General features: G+C 43.6%; 1 protein-coding gene across 1 annotated transcript; it reads left to right on the top strand.

Annotated features, from left to right (window-relative positions):
- The first annotated feature begins 39 nt into the window (after positions 1-39).
- Positions 40-3,286, top strand: LOC130575211 (protein FAM210A-like). The gene is made up of 2 exons (XM_057368968.1): positions 40-368; positions 1,386-3,286. The coding sequence occupies exons 1-2, from the start codon at positions 204-206 to the stop codon at positions 1,650-1,652; spliced, it is 432 nt and encodes a 143-aa protein (XP_057224951.1). The 5' UTR covers positions 40-203; the 3' UTR covers positions 1,653-3,286.
- Positions 3,287-16,096: the final 12,810 nt, after the last annotated feature.

Genomic DNA, 16,096 nt, shown 5'->3' with positions numbered 1-16,096 from the left:
CACAGGTAAGTTAGAAGCTGTTCAACACAACAGGGATAATATAAATGGATCACCTTTTGAAATGCTGAAAAGAACATTAATTTTCCTGTGGCCAGAAAAATAAATGCTGTAAGTATATTGCTTAGCTAAAAAAAAAACATGTTGTTGTCAAATTACAACGTTTGTGTATAAGAGTTAAAGAATAAAAATAGTACTCTATATGCATGTTCAGGTTTCAAATTCCAATTGAAGTTACCAGTGTTTTTCTCTTTTATAGTGGGGTGAATGTTGTTCCATTCCTAGAGGTGATTGGCTTACCAGACAGTGTAGTAGACATCCTGAAAAATTCCCAGAGTGGAAATGCACTAACTGCATATGCATTGTATAAAGTAAGTATAATTATAGTTTGTAAATAAGCACTAAATCTTCCCTGGTGTACTAAACAGGGTTTACTTGTTTACAGCAGAAAGAATTAGTTAACTTTCTTTGACAGTTACTTGAGCATTCATTTTTGTAGTAAAAATGGTCCCATGCAAGTTGATATGTGTTCTGTGTTCTTTCAGGGAGTCTGCCTGCATTTCTAAAATAGCTTCTTTACTCCAGAACTATTGCAGCCCTCTGAGATTTAATGACAATTAAGTTATTAAGTTATTCTTCTGTATCCCTGACGTAATTATCAGGGACAAAGGGGTAAAGTCTAAACACTTCATTGAATTCCAGATAAAACTACAGTTATTTTAATCCTAGATGATTTTTTGTCTTTCTACCTTAGTTGTCCATCACTCTCAAGTATTTTCACTGTCCATTTGAATAAATTACTTACACTCAGGTTTGGCTTTCCTTTTATTGCTTTATATGTGCAAAGTCTGTGTTTTGGAAACTTGAAACATGTCAGACCATGCACAAACAAGAACGAGTGTTGGCTGTGCGTGCCACTCATTTGTTTTGTTTACAAATGTGATGTGCCTCTTGCCTGTTATTCAAAGAGGTTATTTTCCCCAACAAAATATGAAAGTACCACTCTTTCCGATTTTTCCTGTGCCTAAAAGAGACCAATAAATTAAATATATTGTTATAGCTGGGAGATCTGGAGTGTTGGAAGAAACTCAGTATTCACATGCTTTCTGTTGTGATGCCGAATGCTTGTCCTACAAGCTGCACAGGGAGGGTTTGTGTGTTGTTTAGTTTTTTTAAGGGAAGTCTAATGCCCTTGCTGACTCTGACAAAATGATACTTTCAGTAAAAGGTATGCATTTCTAGGAGATGCACTGTAAACTGGTTTATAAATTGAAGATATCTTTAGAATCTAACACTGTTCAAAATAAATTTTGAACATAAAAAAATACCTTTTGGTGGATGTTATTGTCTCGTTTTATTTATGTGGTGTGTTCTCTGGTTTCTTTAAGATTGCAACTCCTGCCAGATACACTGTGACTTTGGGAGGAACATCCATCACTGTTAAATATCTGCGTAAGCATGGCTACATGTCCACACCACCACCAGTAAAGGAATATATACAAGACAGGATGGAGGAAACAAAGGATAAAATTACGGAGAAGATGGAGGAAACAAAAGATAAAATTACAGAGAAGATGGAGGAAACAAAGGATAAAATTACAGAGAAGATACAAGAAACCAAAGATAAAGTTTCATTTAAAAAAATAAAGGAGTAGGAGAGATGCCTAATTTTTGGATATATCAAACTTAGCACTTTAACCCTTTGTGAGGCAGGATATGCAAAGTGCACTTCTGGGCTTTTTTTTTCCTTTTCCCCCCTTATCTGGAGACTACAATTGGAGAGTGGATCTAAAGGTTAAAGTTACCTGAGGGAGAGGTTTTGACAAAATTTCAATTTACAGAAGCAAAAGTGAATCTCAGATTAGAAGTTAACATGTCCCTTGGTAATAATGTTAACAGTTACTCTTCCCTCTTTTTTCCTCATACCCTCCTCCTCAAAATGAAGGTGATTTCTGCCAAAAGCCACTACTTTATTCTTCTTCCATTATAGTGCACAGCCATTGTTCCACTAGACCGAGCCCTCCATTAAATGAGAATGAAGATTTCTCTGTTGGGAAGGGCAACATGTTTAGGTTTTTAGAGTATGTGGACCCAAGCCTCTTCAATCGTGATCATCTCTCAACTTGGAGCAGACCATTGTCACTGATACTGCACATGAAGGAATTAATAGATCAGCTATTCAGCAGGAATTAATTACAGTGGCTTCCTTGGCTTCAGGCAGGCTGCAGTGGTTTACAGGTTGAGACTATGAATCATTCTTGGACAGTGCATCTCTTCAGAAATCTCAACTGAAAGCTCTAGGAAGGTGAATTAATCACAGTAGCCACACTGTCAAGTATACTTTGTTTCCTGAAGTTGATTTGCAGTAGAAAGTCATTAAATGAAATTAATCAATAATTGTATATTAAACGCTAGGATTTGTTTATTGTGTTAAAGTTTACAAACCTGGTCTATTTCATTTTTGAGACAAAAAATAAAATTGAAAGAGAAGTTTGTTGGAGAAATTGCTATATTAAGGGGCTTTTTAAACACATGAAAAGTTGGAGTTAATCCCCAAAGTTCATCCTGCTTCAGAAATCCATCAGACTTCAGTTAGAACAATTTGACTAAAACAAGCATGATTTCTGAGACAGTGATCACAGTCTACCAAACTTTTTTACCCCTAGGTTTCTTAAGTCAAGCAAACACTTATTCGTACCTGAAGGCTGAAATGCTGTCTCAGATGTCATAAAGGACTAAAGTTGAAACTGTTCTATTTGACTGGGCAGGCAAACTTCTCTCAGTCTTATTCAAATGTCAGCTAAACTGAAGTGTGTTTTTCCTATTTCTACTACAAATCTCACTTGGTAGCAACTGTGCATGCTTAAGTTGCTTAACAAAAGTGGGTTTTTTTTTGAAGGGGGATATGGGGAGGCAACAGAGTTGGACCCCGAGCACTGCAAATTACTGGAGTGAAAGAATATAGCTGATGAAGTATCAGCACTGCCCCACTGTCCTGTTTCCATTCAAATCACTGAGGGCCTCTCCGTGTTTGAGTTGAACTTCATTAACTTAATTGTGCAGGATTGATTACATACTCCTCTGCCTCTGTCCACATGTGAAATAGTAACTGCAATCTAATGCCTACCTCACAGGGATGTTGTGAGGAATAATCATTGTATATTCAGTGACCTGAAGATGTAAAGTGCCATGTTTCTGATAAATATTAAAAAAATATTTCTGTGAATTCTTAAACTGCTAAGCACTCTTGTAGGACTGGACTTAATAGATGCTATTTTGTTTTTCTGTTTTAGTGTGCTTTTCCTTACTGTTCCCATGCTCACATTCTTCTGATGCTGGCATTTGTTCTGGTTTTCCACTTTTGGGGGCAGTGTTACCCATGTACCCTGCAAAACCCAGAGTGTGCCCCAGTAAATACTGCAAGGTCACTCTCAATCTGGGGCCACATGTGAGAACCTTGTCATTGCAACTTACAGGATCCATCTCTTCTTTACACATGGGAGGGATTGCACAGGGGGCACCTTGGTGTCCTAGGATGAGTTTTATCCCTTAGACATGTTAGAACTTGTTCATTACACTTCTTCTTGCCCTTCCCCTTGTTCAGCTGGCCTGTGACCATTCCAGTGTTCATGTGATCCATCTCTACTAATGCGAAGTACAAAAGCTGTTTGACTTGGAGTTGGCTGTTCTGTGTGTGATCATTTCTGTAGCTGCAGGAACAGTTCATAGTGACTCTTGGCAAGTGTCTCCTCTGGTCAATTTTACAGCACGGAGAAGCTTGAGGAGTTTCTGGGACAGCCACAACCTCTACCCAGCATGTCAGTTACAAAGCACACAGTTACCTACATCGATTTATACAAAGCAAGAGGGGAAATCTTCAAGACTTTGGAATTTTCAAGACGAGAGCTTTTTGACTTCAGCAAGTCATATGCTTGGTTGTACTGGTGACCTTGTCTCAAACTGGCCTCATATGGAATCAGGGCATTGCCTCCTAAGTGCAGAGACCATGTGGGGAGTTTCCTGCGCCTCCCAGGAATGAATGTAAGTCCACTGGGTGCCCAGGAGGTACCCAGCTATGCTGCAGTTTTAGCTAGGCTAAAGTTGACTTTCATTCTTTGTCTCACTTATAAATTATATTCCATAGCTCTTGCCATGATACTAAGTGTTCGTGACGGTCAGCATGAGTCTGCATGGCTGGAAGCTAGGGGCCACCACTCTTCGGGGAGGCAGTGTGCCCACACTGTGCTGGCAAGCTGGGGCAAGGAAGGGGCACCTGGGGGCAGCACAGGGTCTCCTGGTGCTCAGACCAGCACACTTGGCACTCTCATGTGGCAGCAGTATCCCTTAAGGTGGAGCAGCATCAGTAGTGCCTTCAGTGGTAGAGAAGGAGCAGGGAAGCAGGTGCCAGGGCCAGGGAAAACAGATGATTTGGCTGCAGCAACAAGAGCAGGCCCTGAGGCAGCCCACAAGTGACCCAAGCAACGCAGTGCCCAGCAAGTGCCCAGAGGTCTTGATGAGGTGAAAAGCCCAGACAGAAACCCAGGAGCACCTTCCATTGCCTGCAGGACCAATCAGTGCTAACCGGGCTTGCCTTTTTTCCCCCTGGCAGCTCAGCATCCTTGTGGGAAAGGGCTGTCCCTTCAGGCCCTAGAGGCTGGATGCGGGCATGGGTCTCTCCACCTCAGTAAAACTTCAGAAATCTGGTGAGACACTGTCTGTCACTATGTGCACAGCAGGAGAATGGCAACTTTTCGCACCTCTGTCTGCTCCCTGCAYCACATGTAAYGCCRCAGCACRGCATCACCTTGTCTGCCTCTGYTCTAGGCACAGGCACAGAGGCACTGAGTCCCTGCCAGAGAAGCTGAAAACAAAGGCACAGTCCAAGTAGAAGCTGAATTAGTACCCAAGCAGGACTTGCAACCAAAGTTAGAGCCTGAGAGTTGACCAAGTCACAGTGTGCGATGGGGCTGGACCTGAAGCTGGTACAGTGCTCAGCTGCAAGCCTGAGCAGGCTGGGCCCACCATTGGGCAGCCCAGGATGAGTCCAGAGTATATGCTGCGATCAAAGCAGGGAATCCGTGTCAAAACTGGGGCACCAGGATGGAAATGATGTAGATGTTACAATCCAAGCAGGGGTCAGATCTGAAATCACGTCCCAAACCGGTACTGGAGCTGAAGTTGCAAACCAATGCAAAGCCAGAGCCAACATCACAACTTGCTACTTTGCTGGAGCCTAAGTTGTGGCTCAAGATGGAAAAGAGACAAAATCACAGCCCAAGCACTGTTCAGAGCCAAAATTGCAGCTGAAGTTGGGCCCAGAGTCAAGGTAACATCCCTACAGGAGCTGGAACAAAAATCATGGCCCAGTATCAGGCCAAAACAGCAGTCACCAGCTGAGGGAGTGGCCAGAGCCACTGGCCTTTTGGCCAGAGCCAAAAGATGCATAACCCAAGACAGGCTGGAGCCAAAGCCATGGCCAGAGACAGGGGCCAGAGGCTACACTGCTGAGCACACTGCTGTGGCTCTCACTGCCTGAGCATGGACCAGAGCCAAATTTGAGTTGGAGGCAAGTAATGGCCCAAGACAGGGCAGGAACTGGGGTCACAGCCAAGTATTGGGCCAGAGCTGGAATCATGCTCAGAAATACCATGGAGATGGAGCTACAGACCGGCACGGGACTACAGGCACAGCCAAAATCTGCTATCCAGTCCTACCCATAGTCACAGACCAAATAGGTACTGAAGCTGAAGTGGTGACCCAGTATTAGGGCAGACCTGTCTCAGAGGCCCAAGATGTGTCTGGAGCTGAAATCATGACCTGAAACTGCAATGGAGCTAGGGTCACATCTAGAGATGGGCCCAGAGCTGAAGCCATGGCCCAAGACTTCCCCTAGAGGCAAAGTGACAGCCCCAGGATATGACAAGGGACAAATTAGCAATCTAAAGAGAGGCCAGAGCCACAGACATGGTCTGAGATTGAGCCAGAGCCAAAGATGCAGCAAAATGGCACCGCCACAGATGTTACAGCTCAGAATGGAGTTGGAGCTGAAATCATAGCCTGATACGGGGCTGGAGTCAAACTTGTGCCTTGAAATGGGGCCAGAGCCAAAGTCACAGCTCAATATGGGACTGGAGCTGAAGTCGTGATCCTCAGGGCCTAGAGCAGGGACCAGAGTTGAAGCCCTGAACCAAAAACTGATCCAAAGTCATGGCCTCACATTGGACAGGAGCTGAAGACGTGGCTCAAAAATAGCCACTGCAGGCTGAACAGGGAACAGGGCTGAATTCACTACCCAAGAAGCAAAAGCTGCAGCCTGAAATGGGCTGAAGCGAAAGTCATGAATCAAGCAGGCACCTAAGCCAAAGTTGCAACTGAGTATCAAAGCAGAGATGCGCATGGTGGGGTAGCCAGTCAAAGTCACAGCTTGACACAGGGCTGAACCTGAAGTAGCAGCCAAAATGAGAGCTGTAATAGCCTCCCAAGCAGGGCAGAGCCAAAGCTGTGATCGACCATCAAGCCCTTGGCAAAGCATCTGGCCAGAGATTAAGTCACAGCCCAATACCAATCCAGAACCAAAATTGCAATTGGAGATCAGGCTGGAGCCAAAGTGGGAGACCAAGTTGGAAATTAAGCCAATTTTGTGGCCTGAGCAATATCTAGAGCCAAAGTTGCAGATGAAGATGTTGCTGGAGACAAAGTCACAAACCAAGACAGGGCCAGGGCCAGAGCCAAAGCTGTGGCCCAAACAGCAGCCAAGTCACAGCAGCCTCCTGAGGAGGGGTCAGACCCAAAGCCTGGGCAGACCCAAAGAAGCCTCCTGAGCAATGGCCAGAGCCAAAGTTATGGCCAAAGATGGGGTTGAAGCCAAATTTCAGTCCAAGATGGGGCCAAGCAAAACTCCTGGCCCAATATCGAGCCAGAGCTGCAGTAGCAGCCTGAGGTGAGCCAGCGCTTAAACTGCTGCCATAGATGGGGCAGGAGACAAAGTCTCACTCCAATAGCTCTACAAAGCAGAGGTCAACAGCTCAATCTGGCAGCAGTGCTGAAGTCACAGCCCAAGCAGGAAACAGAGCCAAAGCTGCTGCTCAATATCAGGCAGGACCCAAAGTCACAGACCGTGAAGGGCAGAGCAGAGTCAAAGCAGAGGCAGAGTAGTCATGGGGGCTTCAAGTCAGAGCTGGGGACAAGCTCATGAGCCCAGGTGGGCCCAGAATCAAAGCTGTGGCTCAAGATGGGTCCTGGAGCTGCAGTCTTTGCCAAAGATGGGGCTGGAGACATGACAGAGGCCCAAGATGGCTCCTGATCTCTACTCACAGCCAGAACAGAGGTCAGACCTGCAGTCACCGTCTGAGATGGGACCAGAACTAAATCACAGCCCAGCCAGGAGCCAGAGCTAAAGTAACAGCCTGATACCAAGTTGGAGCTGAAGAGAAAGGACCAAGGAGTAGGGGCTGGAGCTCAACTCAAGGAGTGATACACAGCCAGAGCCAAACCTGTGACCAGGAACTGGGAGGAGAAAAGTTGCAGACCAGATGGAGTTGAGCAGAAACAGCAGCTCAATACTGGGCCAAAGCTAAATTTTCAACCTGAGCAGGACCCAGAGTCAAAATCACACCTCAAGATGGGCCCAGAACAAAAGTCAGAGCCTGACAGGGGAAACACTGAAGTCTTAGCCCAAGAGGAGCTGTAATCTTGGCCTGAGCAATGGCTGGAGCTGAAGCAATCGTGAAAATGGGACCAGAATAACATCCTGAACAAGGACCAGAGCCAGTCACAGCTGAAATTAGTGCCCAAGCTGAAGGCACAGCTGAGCCATTTGAGCAGGGTTGGAGCCAAAGCTGTGACCTGCTAACAGGCCAGAGTGAAAACAGAGACCCAAGATGGGGCTGTAGCCAAAGTTGAAATAAATTGCTCTGATTGTGTCCCCTTCAGGATGTCATCTTAGGGCATTGCACCACATTTATCCTTGTTCATCACTTACCATCAGCAACAATAATAATTAGAGAATTGTAATTATCCCCTGGCAATTAGCTGCCTATTTATATGATCTTCTTAAGCAGAAGGAATACGTCTTGATTTCAAAAGCCTGCAGGGCAACATGTAGTGTTAAGTTTGGGCTTGAGTTTGATGAATTGATTGGACAATCACAGGGGAGGATATTTAGGCTTGTTTAGGAATACTGGAAAAAAAAAAAAAACAGGAAAAAAAAACCAACCCAGACTTAATACAACAGGGGATCACTTTCATAAAGAGATGTAATTAAAGAAAGATTTCTAGCTGCTTTTTGGTCTGATAGTGGCCAGATATTAAGCTGCAAGCAGAGACTCTACCTCAGTTAAGTTCTCCAGCACTGTTTCTAAAATGTTTTTTGTTTGGTTTGTGGGGGCTTTTTTAAGAAAAAAAAAAAAGTCTGAACATCTGCTACTTTGTGCAGAACTGATATAACTGAAACTTCTCTGTCTTCTCTGTCTTTGCAGCTGCCAGATGGAGAAGGGAGACATCCTCATGATGTGGGTCATGAGCTCCTCTGAGCACCGTGAGTGCTCAGAGACAAACTGCTCCTCACAGACACAGCAGCAAGTGAAGCTCTCGCTGCCCAAGGACAGCAGTGGTTGTGACAATGCCCACTGCTGAAAGGGTTAATAGTTGGACATGATGACTCTAGAGGTCTGTTCCAAACTAAAGGATTCCACAGTTCCAGGAGTAACTCAGAAATGTGCAGCGGTACAGCTGTGTTGGGTGGCTGGGGGAGCTGAAGAGCTAGACTGCTGCCAAATCCTGTCTTGATAATATTGGTTCTTCAGTGTGTAAATGCAGGTTCAGATCCTTAGTACCAGATTACTCATGCCCTGGCTTCCTAACCTGGGTGATGGAGTATGGCCTCATAACAGGCTACAGTTCTTGAGTCAACTCCACTGTCAGTCTGACTCGCTGCAGTATCGAATAGTCTGTGTCCTCCTCTCAGCTCATGCTGAATCAAGAATCTTGTGTACTCTAGCAATCAGAATAAAGTCATAAAACTGCAGTAATTTCCACCTGAGATGCTGTGCTGAAGCCATCAGAAAAGCAGTTCTAAATCCTACATATAATATGAATCAAAAGTGTATTGCTGGAGGGCTGGTAGTGGAATGGATCCAGCCCTGGCCAATTCAACAGGCTGCCTCGGCAGTCTCTTTGACCTAAAGCAGGCATGAGAGACAGCACAGGCTCCTTGTGAGCTCTGCCTTGGCCTGGCCCTTGTGCTTACCGATGACTGAGGTCACAAAGCAGGTGACCATTAGGTTCTAAATACACAAGCTCCACCATTAGGTTCTAAATACACAAGCTGCAGGTTTTACCACGCATCTCTTTTTTAATAACTGTTTCATATGGATTTGTTCATAAGGGCCAAAAGAGTTGCCAGACCTCATAAGGGGATATGAGAGAACAGGAGAAAGTTAGAGATGAGCAGTGATGCTGTACTTGCCCTTCAGCTGAACAGACTCTGCAGTAAGTGGTGCTGAGTACCCTCAGCTGGCACTCACAAGCACTTCCCACTTTGAATGCACTCTTTATCCAGGCACTGCCTGAGAGCTGCCTTGGAGCACCTTTCCCCCAAAAGCAGGTGCCTGCACGCAGTTGTGTAGTTCCAGCCACCTCCCAGATGTGGTGGCTGTCTTTTAATGCGGAAGGAGACTTTTGGATGATTTGTAGTGAAGGAAGGTAAATTTCTCAGCCTGGGCTTGGCTGATTGATGACTAATGATATGGTTAGCCAAATACCAGAATTTAGTTTTTATCCTGGATTAGATTAGAAAAGCTGTGAAAATAAAGATAAAACAGTGTAATCTTACACAAGGAGTACTCAAAGTTCTACCTACTGTCAGTAACATTTTCTGTTGTTGTATCACTGTGCACTAACCCTCTATTTAGGCAGTTTGCACCCTCTTACAGCATGTACCCACATACCAACAATCCCCTTCAAAAAAAACTCAAAGTGGCAGTGCACAAGCAGCACTCAAACTGGAGCTGGAGAGTTTACTCTCAAGTACAGTTTTACCACAGACAGGCACTTTACTTCTGTGTCACTGTGGGACAGTGATTTTAGTGTACCTGATGCCATTTCCCTGACAGAGCACAATTTTACAGTAAAGTGCGTGTTTGCCCTAGCATATGGCTGGAGATAGCATGCATATGATCTTATCTATAGTTATAATATACAGCATGATTGTAGAAGGTGAGAGGGCTTGCATGCTGAGTGGTTAATGTAGTTATCACTCAGCCACAGGGCTTTTCACGTTTGCCAATGCACCTCTCGATGAAAAGCTGACACCCAGTACTGCAGTAACTTCCCAAAACAAACACTGTCGAGTCACTATCAGCACCTTTGATCTGGAGAAGGGGGGGCAAAGGAACCAGACTGACTCTGCAGTGCCTCAGTCAAGCCTTACCTGTTAGGCTTTTCCTGACAATACATTAGTAGAAGTTACCAGCTCATCAGCTTTTTCCCCAACAGCCATAAAATTTGCAGCATAAGCAAATTTTATAGCACTTACTACCCTAACCCCATTATCAGGAAAGAACTAGCTCCTGTCCTTTTTGCTGTTGCCATAAACCCTGCTGAATGGCTATGCAAGCACATTTGTGCTTTTATATTTGACTTACACATCTTCTTCACCAAGAAAAGCCAACGAGGGCAAACTTGGCTCAGCTCATGAAATATTCACAGCACTGTAACACAATTACATGTGTATGCATATACACAGGGACGTGTAATAAGTGGGAATGTTCACACTGCTTTGAGATGAAAATGACTTTTTTTTTTCTTTTCCCCTAAGAGTTTCTTGCTGCCCAGGGTTAAATGTAGGTCAAGCTGTCTGAGCCCATGTCTGTGGCACACAGAGCAGGATTAAACTGGAATTTTCCACTCAACTCTACTGTCAATCACTGTAATGTCTGCAAATGTTAAATTAAGCTGGAGTGATCTGGTGTTGGCATTGATGGGAGTTTCTGGGACTCAAGGGTGGCATTTTGGCCTCCATGAAAAAGATGCCCTCTTTCTCTGAACAAGGGGTGGCTATGTCCTGGCTGCTTGCTCAAAGCTCTGCCAAACACATAAAAATAGCTCTGTACAAGACACTGGGATGTGTTGGAAGTGAGCAGAGGAAAACTGTACCTGGCAAATGGAGTGACTGGGAATGGTGGCAATGGAAAGGTTATTCCCAACTTTGCCACAAACTGCGCTGAGACCTGGCATGCACTTCTTCATGTGTGTTTCTTCATCTTTAAAATAGTTTTTGCACCTTTCTGCTGCTGTTCTGCAACACACTTCATAGAGGAAACCATTAGAGGATACAGAATATTTTATCTGGTTTAAAGATTAGCCCTTTATTAAGAAGAGCCAGCCTTCAAATGTACCCCTCAAGCCATAGCACAGCATCCGCTGTGCATGTGGTGTGTATCCCAGGGATGGATCATGCAGTCCTGCCAAAATAAATTATGTATTTAAGGCAACTTGGAAAACCTAAGGCAAGCAGAAATTTACAGTCAAATAKYAGCAACTACAGCATMTAGTTTCCCCCTTATGTTTTGGAAYATTCTGGGGACAAGTAGGGTTACTGATTATACAGGACACTGAGAAACTCAGCTCATCAATTTTACCACATGCAAAGAATTCAGTGTTTCAGCTCTAATCCCCATTCTCAGGCTCTCAGGAGCAATCATTTGGCAGCCAGTCTGAAAAAAAAATGCAGAAAACAAGCAAAAAACAAAATCATGCAAGTTTTTATCTTAGTCAATGCTAGACTTCTGCAAAAGCAGCACAATGCACACTGCACAAAAAGCAGGGCATCGCCGCAGTAGAAGCAAGCTATTAGAAGAGGATTCAGCAGTAAGGTTTTTAAAATGTGCATTTTAATTAGAACTCATTTAAAGCACAACCGATCAAAACAGTGATAATGAGAGAAGCCTAATTAATTTTTGTCTAAGTAACGAAGTCTCATTACAGAGGGGTCTTTGGAAGAAAAGGGTTTGGGATGTTAAAAACAGGGTGTTTGTAATGAGACACAATACTGCTGGGAGCCTGGAAGCCAGACCTAGAGGTTTCACAGGACTGCAGCAGCCACTATATTAATCTTTTAGCAGAAAAAAAGTAACCCTACTGAGATGAGACATCCCATTTATAGCTGAGCTCTGAGTTGCAACCATTGGCAGAGATATTAAAACACAATCAAACAGAATGGCATATTATAAACCAAATATAAATACAATTAAAACCAGATTAAGTAAAAGATCAAAGCAGGCTCAAAAAATGCAGTTTCCAGAGAGTTCAGGGTTCAGACAGTAGAGGAGGAGCAGGAGCTTGGAGATTTGGAGTGCTTCTAAGGACTAAGGAATGAGCAATTTTCTAAATACTAAAGAATTAAAATGCTGTAGAAGGAGGAGAGCGAACTCGGGGTGGTTATAGGAAAAGAATATGGTTTGACCCCAAAATAAGCAYTGTAACATTTAAAGAATTAAGGCATTTGAAAAGAACAGCAGCAAGGGGAGCCCCCCTGGTTCCTATCTGAGTGGAATATTTAGGCAGCTCCACAGCAGGGTTATCAGAAATGGGCTGGAGCATGGCTCCCACAGCAGACCTCTTCCTGGAAACAGACCTGAAAGAAAGCCCCAGGTGTGAACAGCAACACAGACATCAAACTCCAGCAAGCACAGGTATTAAATATAAACCAAGTTAACTATGTTATTAATAATCGTGCTAAATAAAGCATCACTTTGCACTTATCAACAGAAATTACCTGCTCTTTCCCAGTTTTGTTAAGTTTTGTTATGGCAAAGTGGCAGGTACCAGTCAGGGATAATTTGATCTACCTTGCAAAGATTTGTATTACCAAAGACAAGTCTTTGGGTGTTACATGGGACCCTTTTATCTGGTTTCTTACTGTATCATCCTTCTCTTCACCCCATTACTGGACCACAACTGCTCCTATTTTAAGCACTGGCCAAAGCATGTCCCAGCTTTCTTAAACCAGGTTGTGAATGCCCCTCCTACAAGCAGTGTTTTGCATCTTTAATTTTTAATGAATTTCTGCAACTCGGTGCTTTGGAGCAGCCACTTATCCCCCAGGTGGTCAGCCAACACTGCTAAACCACAGTCACCAACAGCCAGGGCTTCAATGAGATTGAGGTGGGGTGGTTATCTTAAAGGAATTGAAATCAGGAGCTGGCTTAGATTAAGTGCCTAGATTTAACTTCAGCGGGTGACAGGGTGTCTCCTGCTACAGCCCATCCTATGGCAGAGGCAGGGCAGCAACGCCCGAAACCATCCCAGCGTTCATCACCAGAGTGTGAGAGCGCTGCTGTTAAATCCTCATCAGACATCCACTTCCCGGGGCCCTCACATAATGCTTCAAGGACTGAGTCCTCTCTGATTCCTTAACGATCCTAATACTACCTGGTTGCCAGCAGCAAACCGGGAAGGTGAAAAAACACGTACTTATTTTACCAAGGCCACTCTAGAGTTTCAACCTTTTTGTTCTTTCACTTCAAAGGGAAAATAAATTCAACAGGAGACAAGTGCATTTAATAATTTTTAATAATTTTGTGCCATGGTTTAACCACAGCATATTAAGAACAAGCATAAAATCTGTATTTAAAACTAACAACAGCACTTAGAGCAACATCTTCCTTTAAAAGTATTGCAATAAACAGACCTTAGGTCTAAAAACTAGGACATCACCATTTGCTCAATTAAAAGAGTCAGATACACAACAGTTGAAATCTTTTTCTGTATATAACTGGGAGTTACGGTGGAAAATAAGCAACAAATTAATTGTGTTAAACAGAAAACAAAATTAAAAAAAAATAAAAAACAAAGCAAGCCAGATTTGTCATAGCATCACATGAACAGCAATTGAGAAATTCCAATACAGTTGTAAAAAGACTTACTGTTTTTAATAGCTTTGTTTTACAACAATAAATTTTAAAAGAAAGATTAAATATTGTTGATAGTGCTGTACATATTTCAGAATAGCTTGAAAGAAAATGGACAAAAATAAGAGATGTGTTGAAAATGTGATCTTGAAAGCCACAATGTTGGAAATACAAAATTAAAAATCCATACAGCAATAAAGCATTTTACACTGTAAATTAACTAGCAAGAATCAACAAAGAAAGGGTAACACTCTAAAAACAGGCATTTGATGGTTAGACTGTAATAGCCTGACTGAAATACATTACTATTGTGAAATGCTCTGAGCACAGCAGCATTGGGCAGTTGAGAGTTATACAAAGATAAAACCCCTATCAACGTTTATGTAGTCTTTATACTATAAGTAGAAAAGCTTTGTTAAAGAGTATTAAAGTGATTTTTTTAAAAATTATTATTTTTGCTGTCCAGGTCTATGATGCCTGAGGCTCTCGTAACTTCTGCTTATAGTCCTTTTAAAATCTTGGCTGCCTGCTGTGCTTTGTGATAAATGGAAAAGCGTGAACACAGCTGTGAATACACTTAATAGATAGTCTGCTCTTTCCACTGCAGCTTCAAAGCAAATTAGTGCCTCTAAAAGGAGACATGCTCGTGTTTGGTCCACTCAATATGCATGTTTTGTTATGATAAATCCTACTCTAGATTCCTCCAGCAGGAGGTTTACTCTGTACAGTCTTTCTAGTCAAGGCCRGAGGTTTTTGTTTGCTTTTCTTCCTTCATGCACAGAAGTGGTACTGCAGTGCAAACAGAAACGTGAAGGTGGCCAGGCAAGGCATACTTCCAAAACAATTACTCCACACCCTGACAAACAATGAATGAATTAACAAGTGACAATCACCAAATATGTGTATTTACCTATGGTACATGCTTACTGACAGAACAGCTCAACATATAGAAGGATGTAATGATACAAGCTACCTGTAAGGGCTTGATGATGCAGAACTGGCCATAAAAAAACTTAACACACTTCTTTAAAAGAAAAAAAAACAACAAAAAAAACATGAGTAACATTCAGATACAGGACTCCTGCGAGGGCTTTTAGAAAGATATTTACAGACAAAGGTGTAGATGATGCTTCAGGCTGACAGAGAAGTAGGGAAGGACTGTGCTCCAAGGCACCATCCTCCAGCGTGACGGACCGGGTTGAAAGCCCACTCAAACCAGAGGAAGCCCCACCACTGACTTCACTGGCCCCGGGTAAGGCCCCCTGAGTTTTAGCGCAGCGCTTTGCTTATCATCTGCAAAACCAAAMCAAAACGCCATCCCAAACGTCTCCCAACACTTTGCTACCTTACAATTGTGGTTAAAGCCTGGCAAGTATAAAAAAGCTACATACAGACACGAGTATCTTTGAAAGATTAGTCGGTATCCATCTGTGAGAGGACGAGTCTGTCGCGGACCAATAAACTTYTTATATCACCTACTGTCCTGGGATAGTTAGAACAAACAGTTTAGAAAAATAAGTACAGCATCTGCAAGTCCCTACACTAGAACTTCATGTTGAGTTTTCCTGAGGTATTTGCTTTACCAAGAGCGTGTGGGGGCGCGGGGACAGAGAGCCAAAATGCGGGGAGACGCGGGGGGAGAACCAAACTGCCAAGGGAGCCTGGCAGGAAGCTGAAGTGTCAAACTACTTCCCACACCACTTCCCAGGTTGGGTCTGAACAGGTCTAAGCATTTCTCTGTAATCTTAAAYATGAACCTGGGTTTAGCCATCGCTGTCAGAGGCCAACACAGCAGCAGAGCCGCCAACTCAAAGCTCCCACTCAAACCCTGCACTCAGCTCGCTACCAACTGGGGCTGTTCTTGTCCATCCTGCAAGAGCAGAGGTCACCAGTGAGTCCATCCACACCCCACGCCCSAGGACAGTCTGTAATGGCAGCACAGTGCACCAGTCGTGGGCACAGAGCAAGGGCTGGCTGTTGTCACAGAACTCTCATTGGCCTAGTTTTGACTTTGCAGGGATGGTTTGGGTCAGTTCCCATTTGTCTGAGCTTCACCTCAAATCTAGCATGTGATTAAAAAGGTTTGGAAAGTTTTAGCCCGTTTCTAAGTTAAAAAAAAAAAAAAAGATAATCGAGGATAGTAATAAATAACGTATCTGCTGGAGAAGTAGTAACTAATACTGGTCCAA

The sequence above is a fragment of the Malurus melanocephalus genome, unplaced genomic scaffold (assembly GCF_030028575.1).
Source record: "Malurus melanocephalus ecotype Western Australia unplaced genomic scaffold, MMel_1.1 scaffold_99, whole genome shotgun sequence".
Classification (NCBI taxonomy): Eukaryota; Metazoa; Chordata; class Aves; order Passeriformes; family Maluridae; genus Malurus; species Malurus melanocephalus.
Note: the sequence above shows the minus strand (reverse complement) of the source record. Positions and strands in the feature narration are given on the sequence as shown.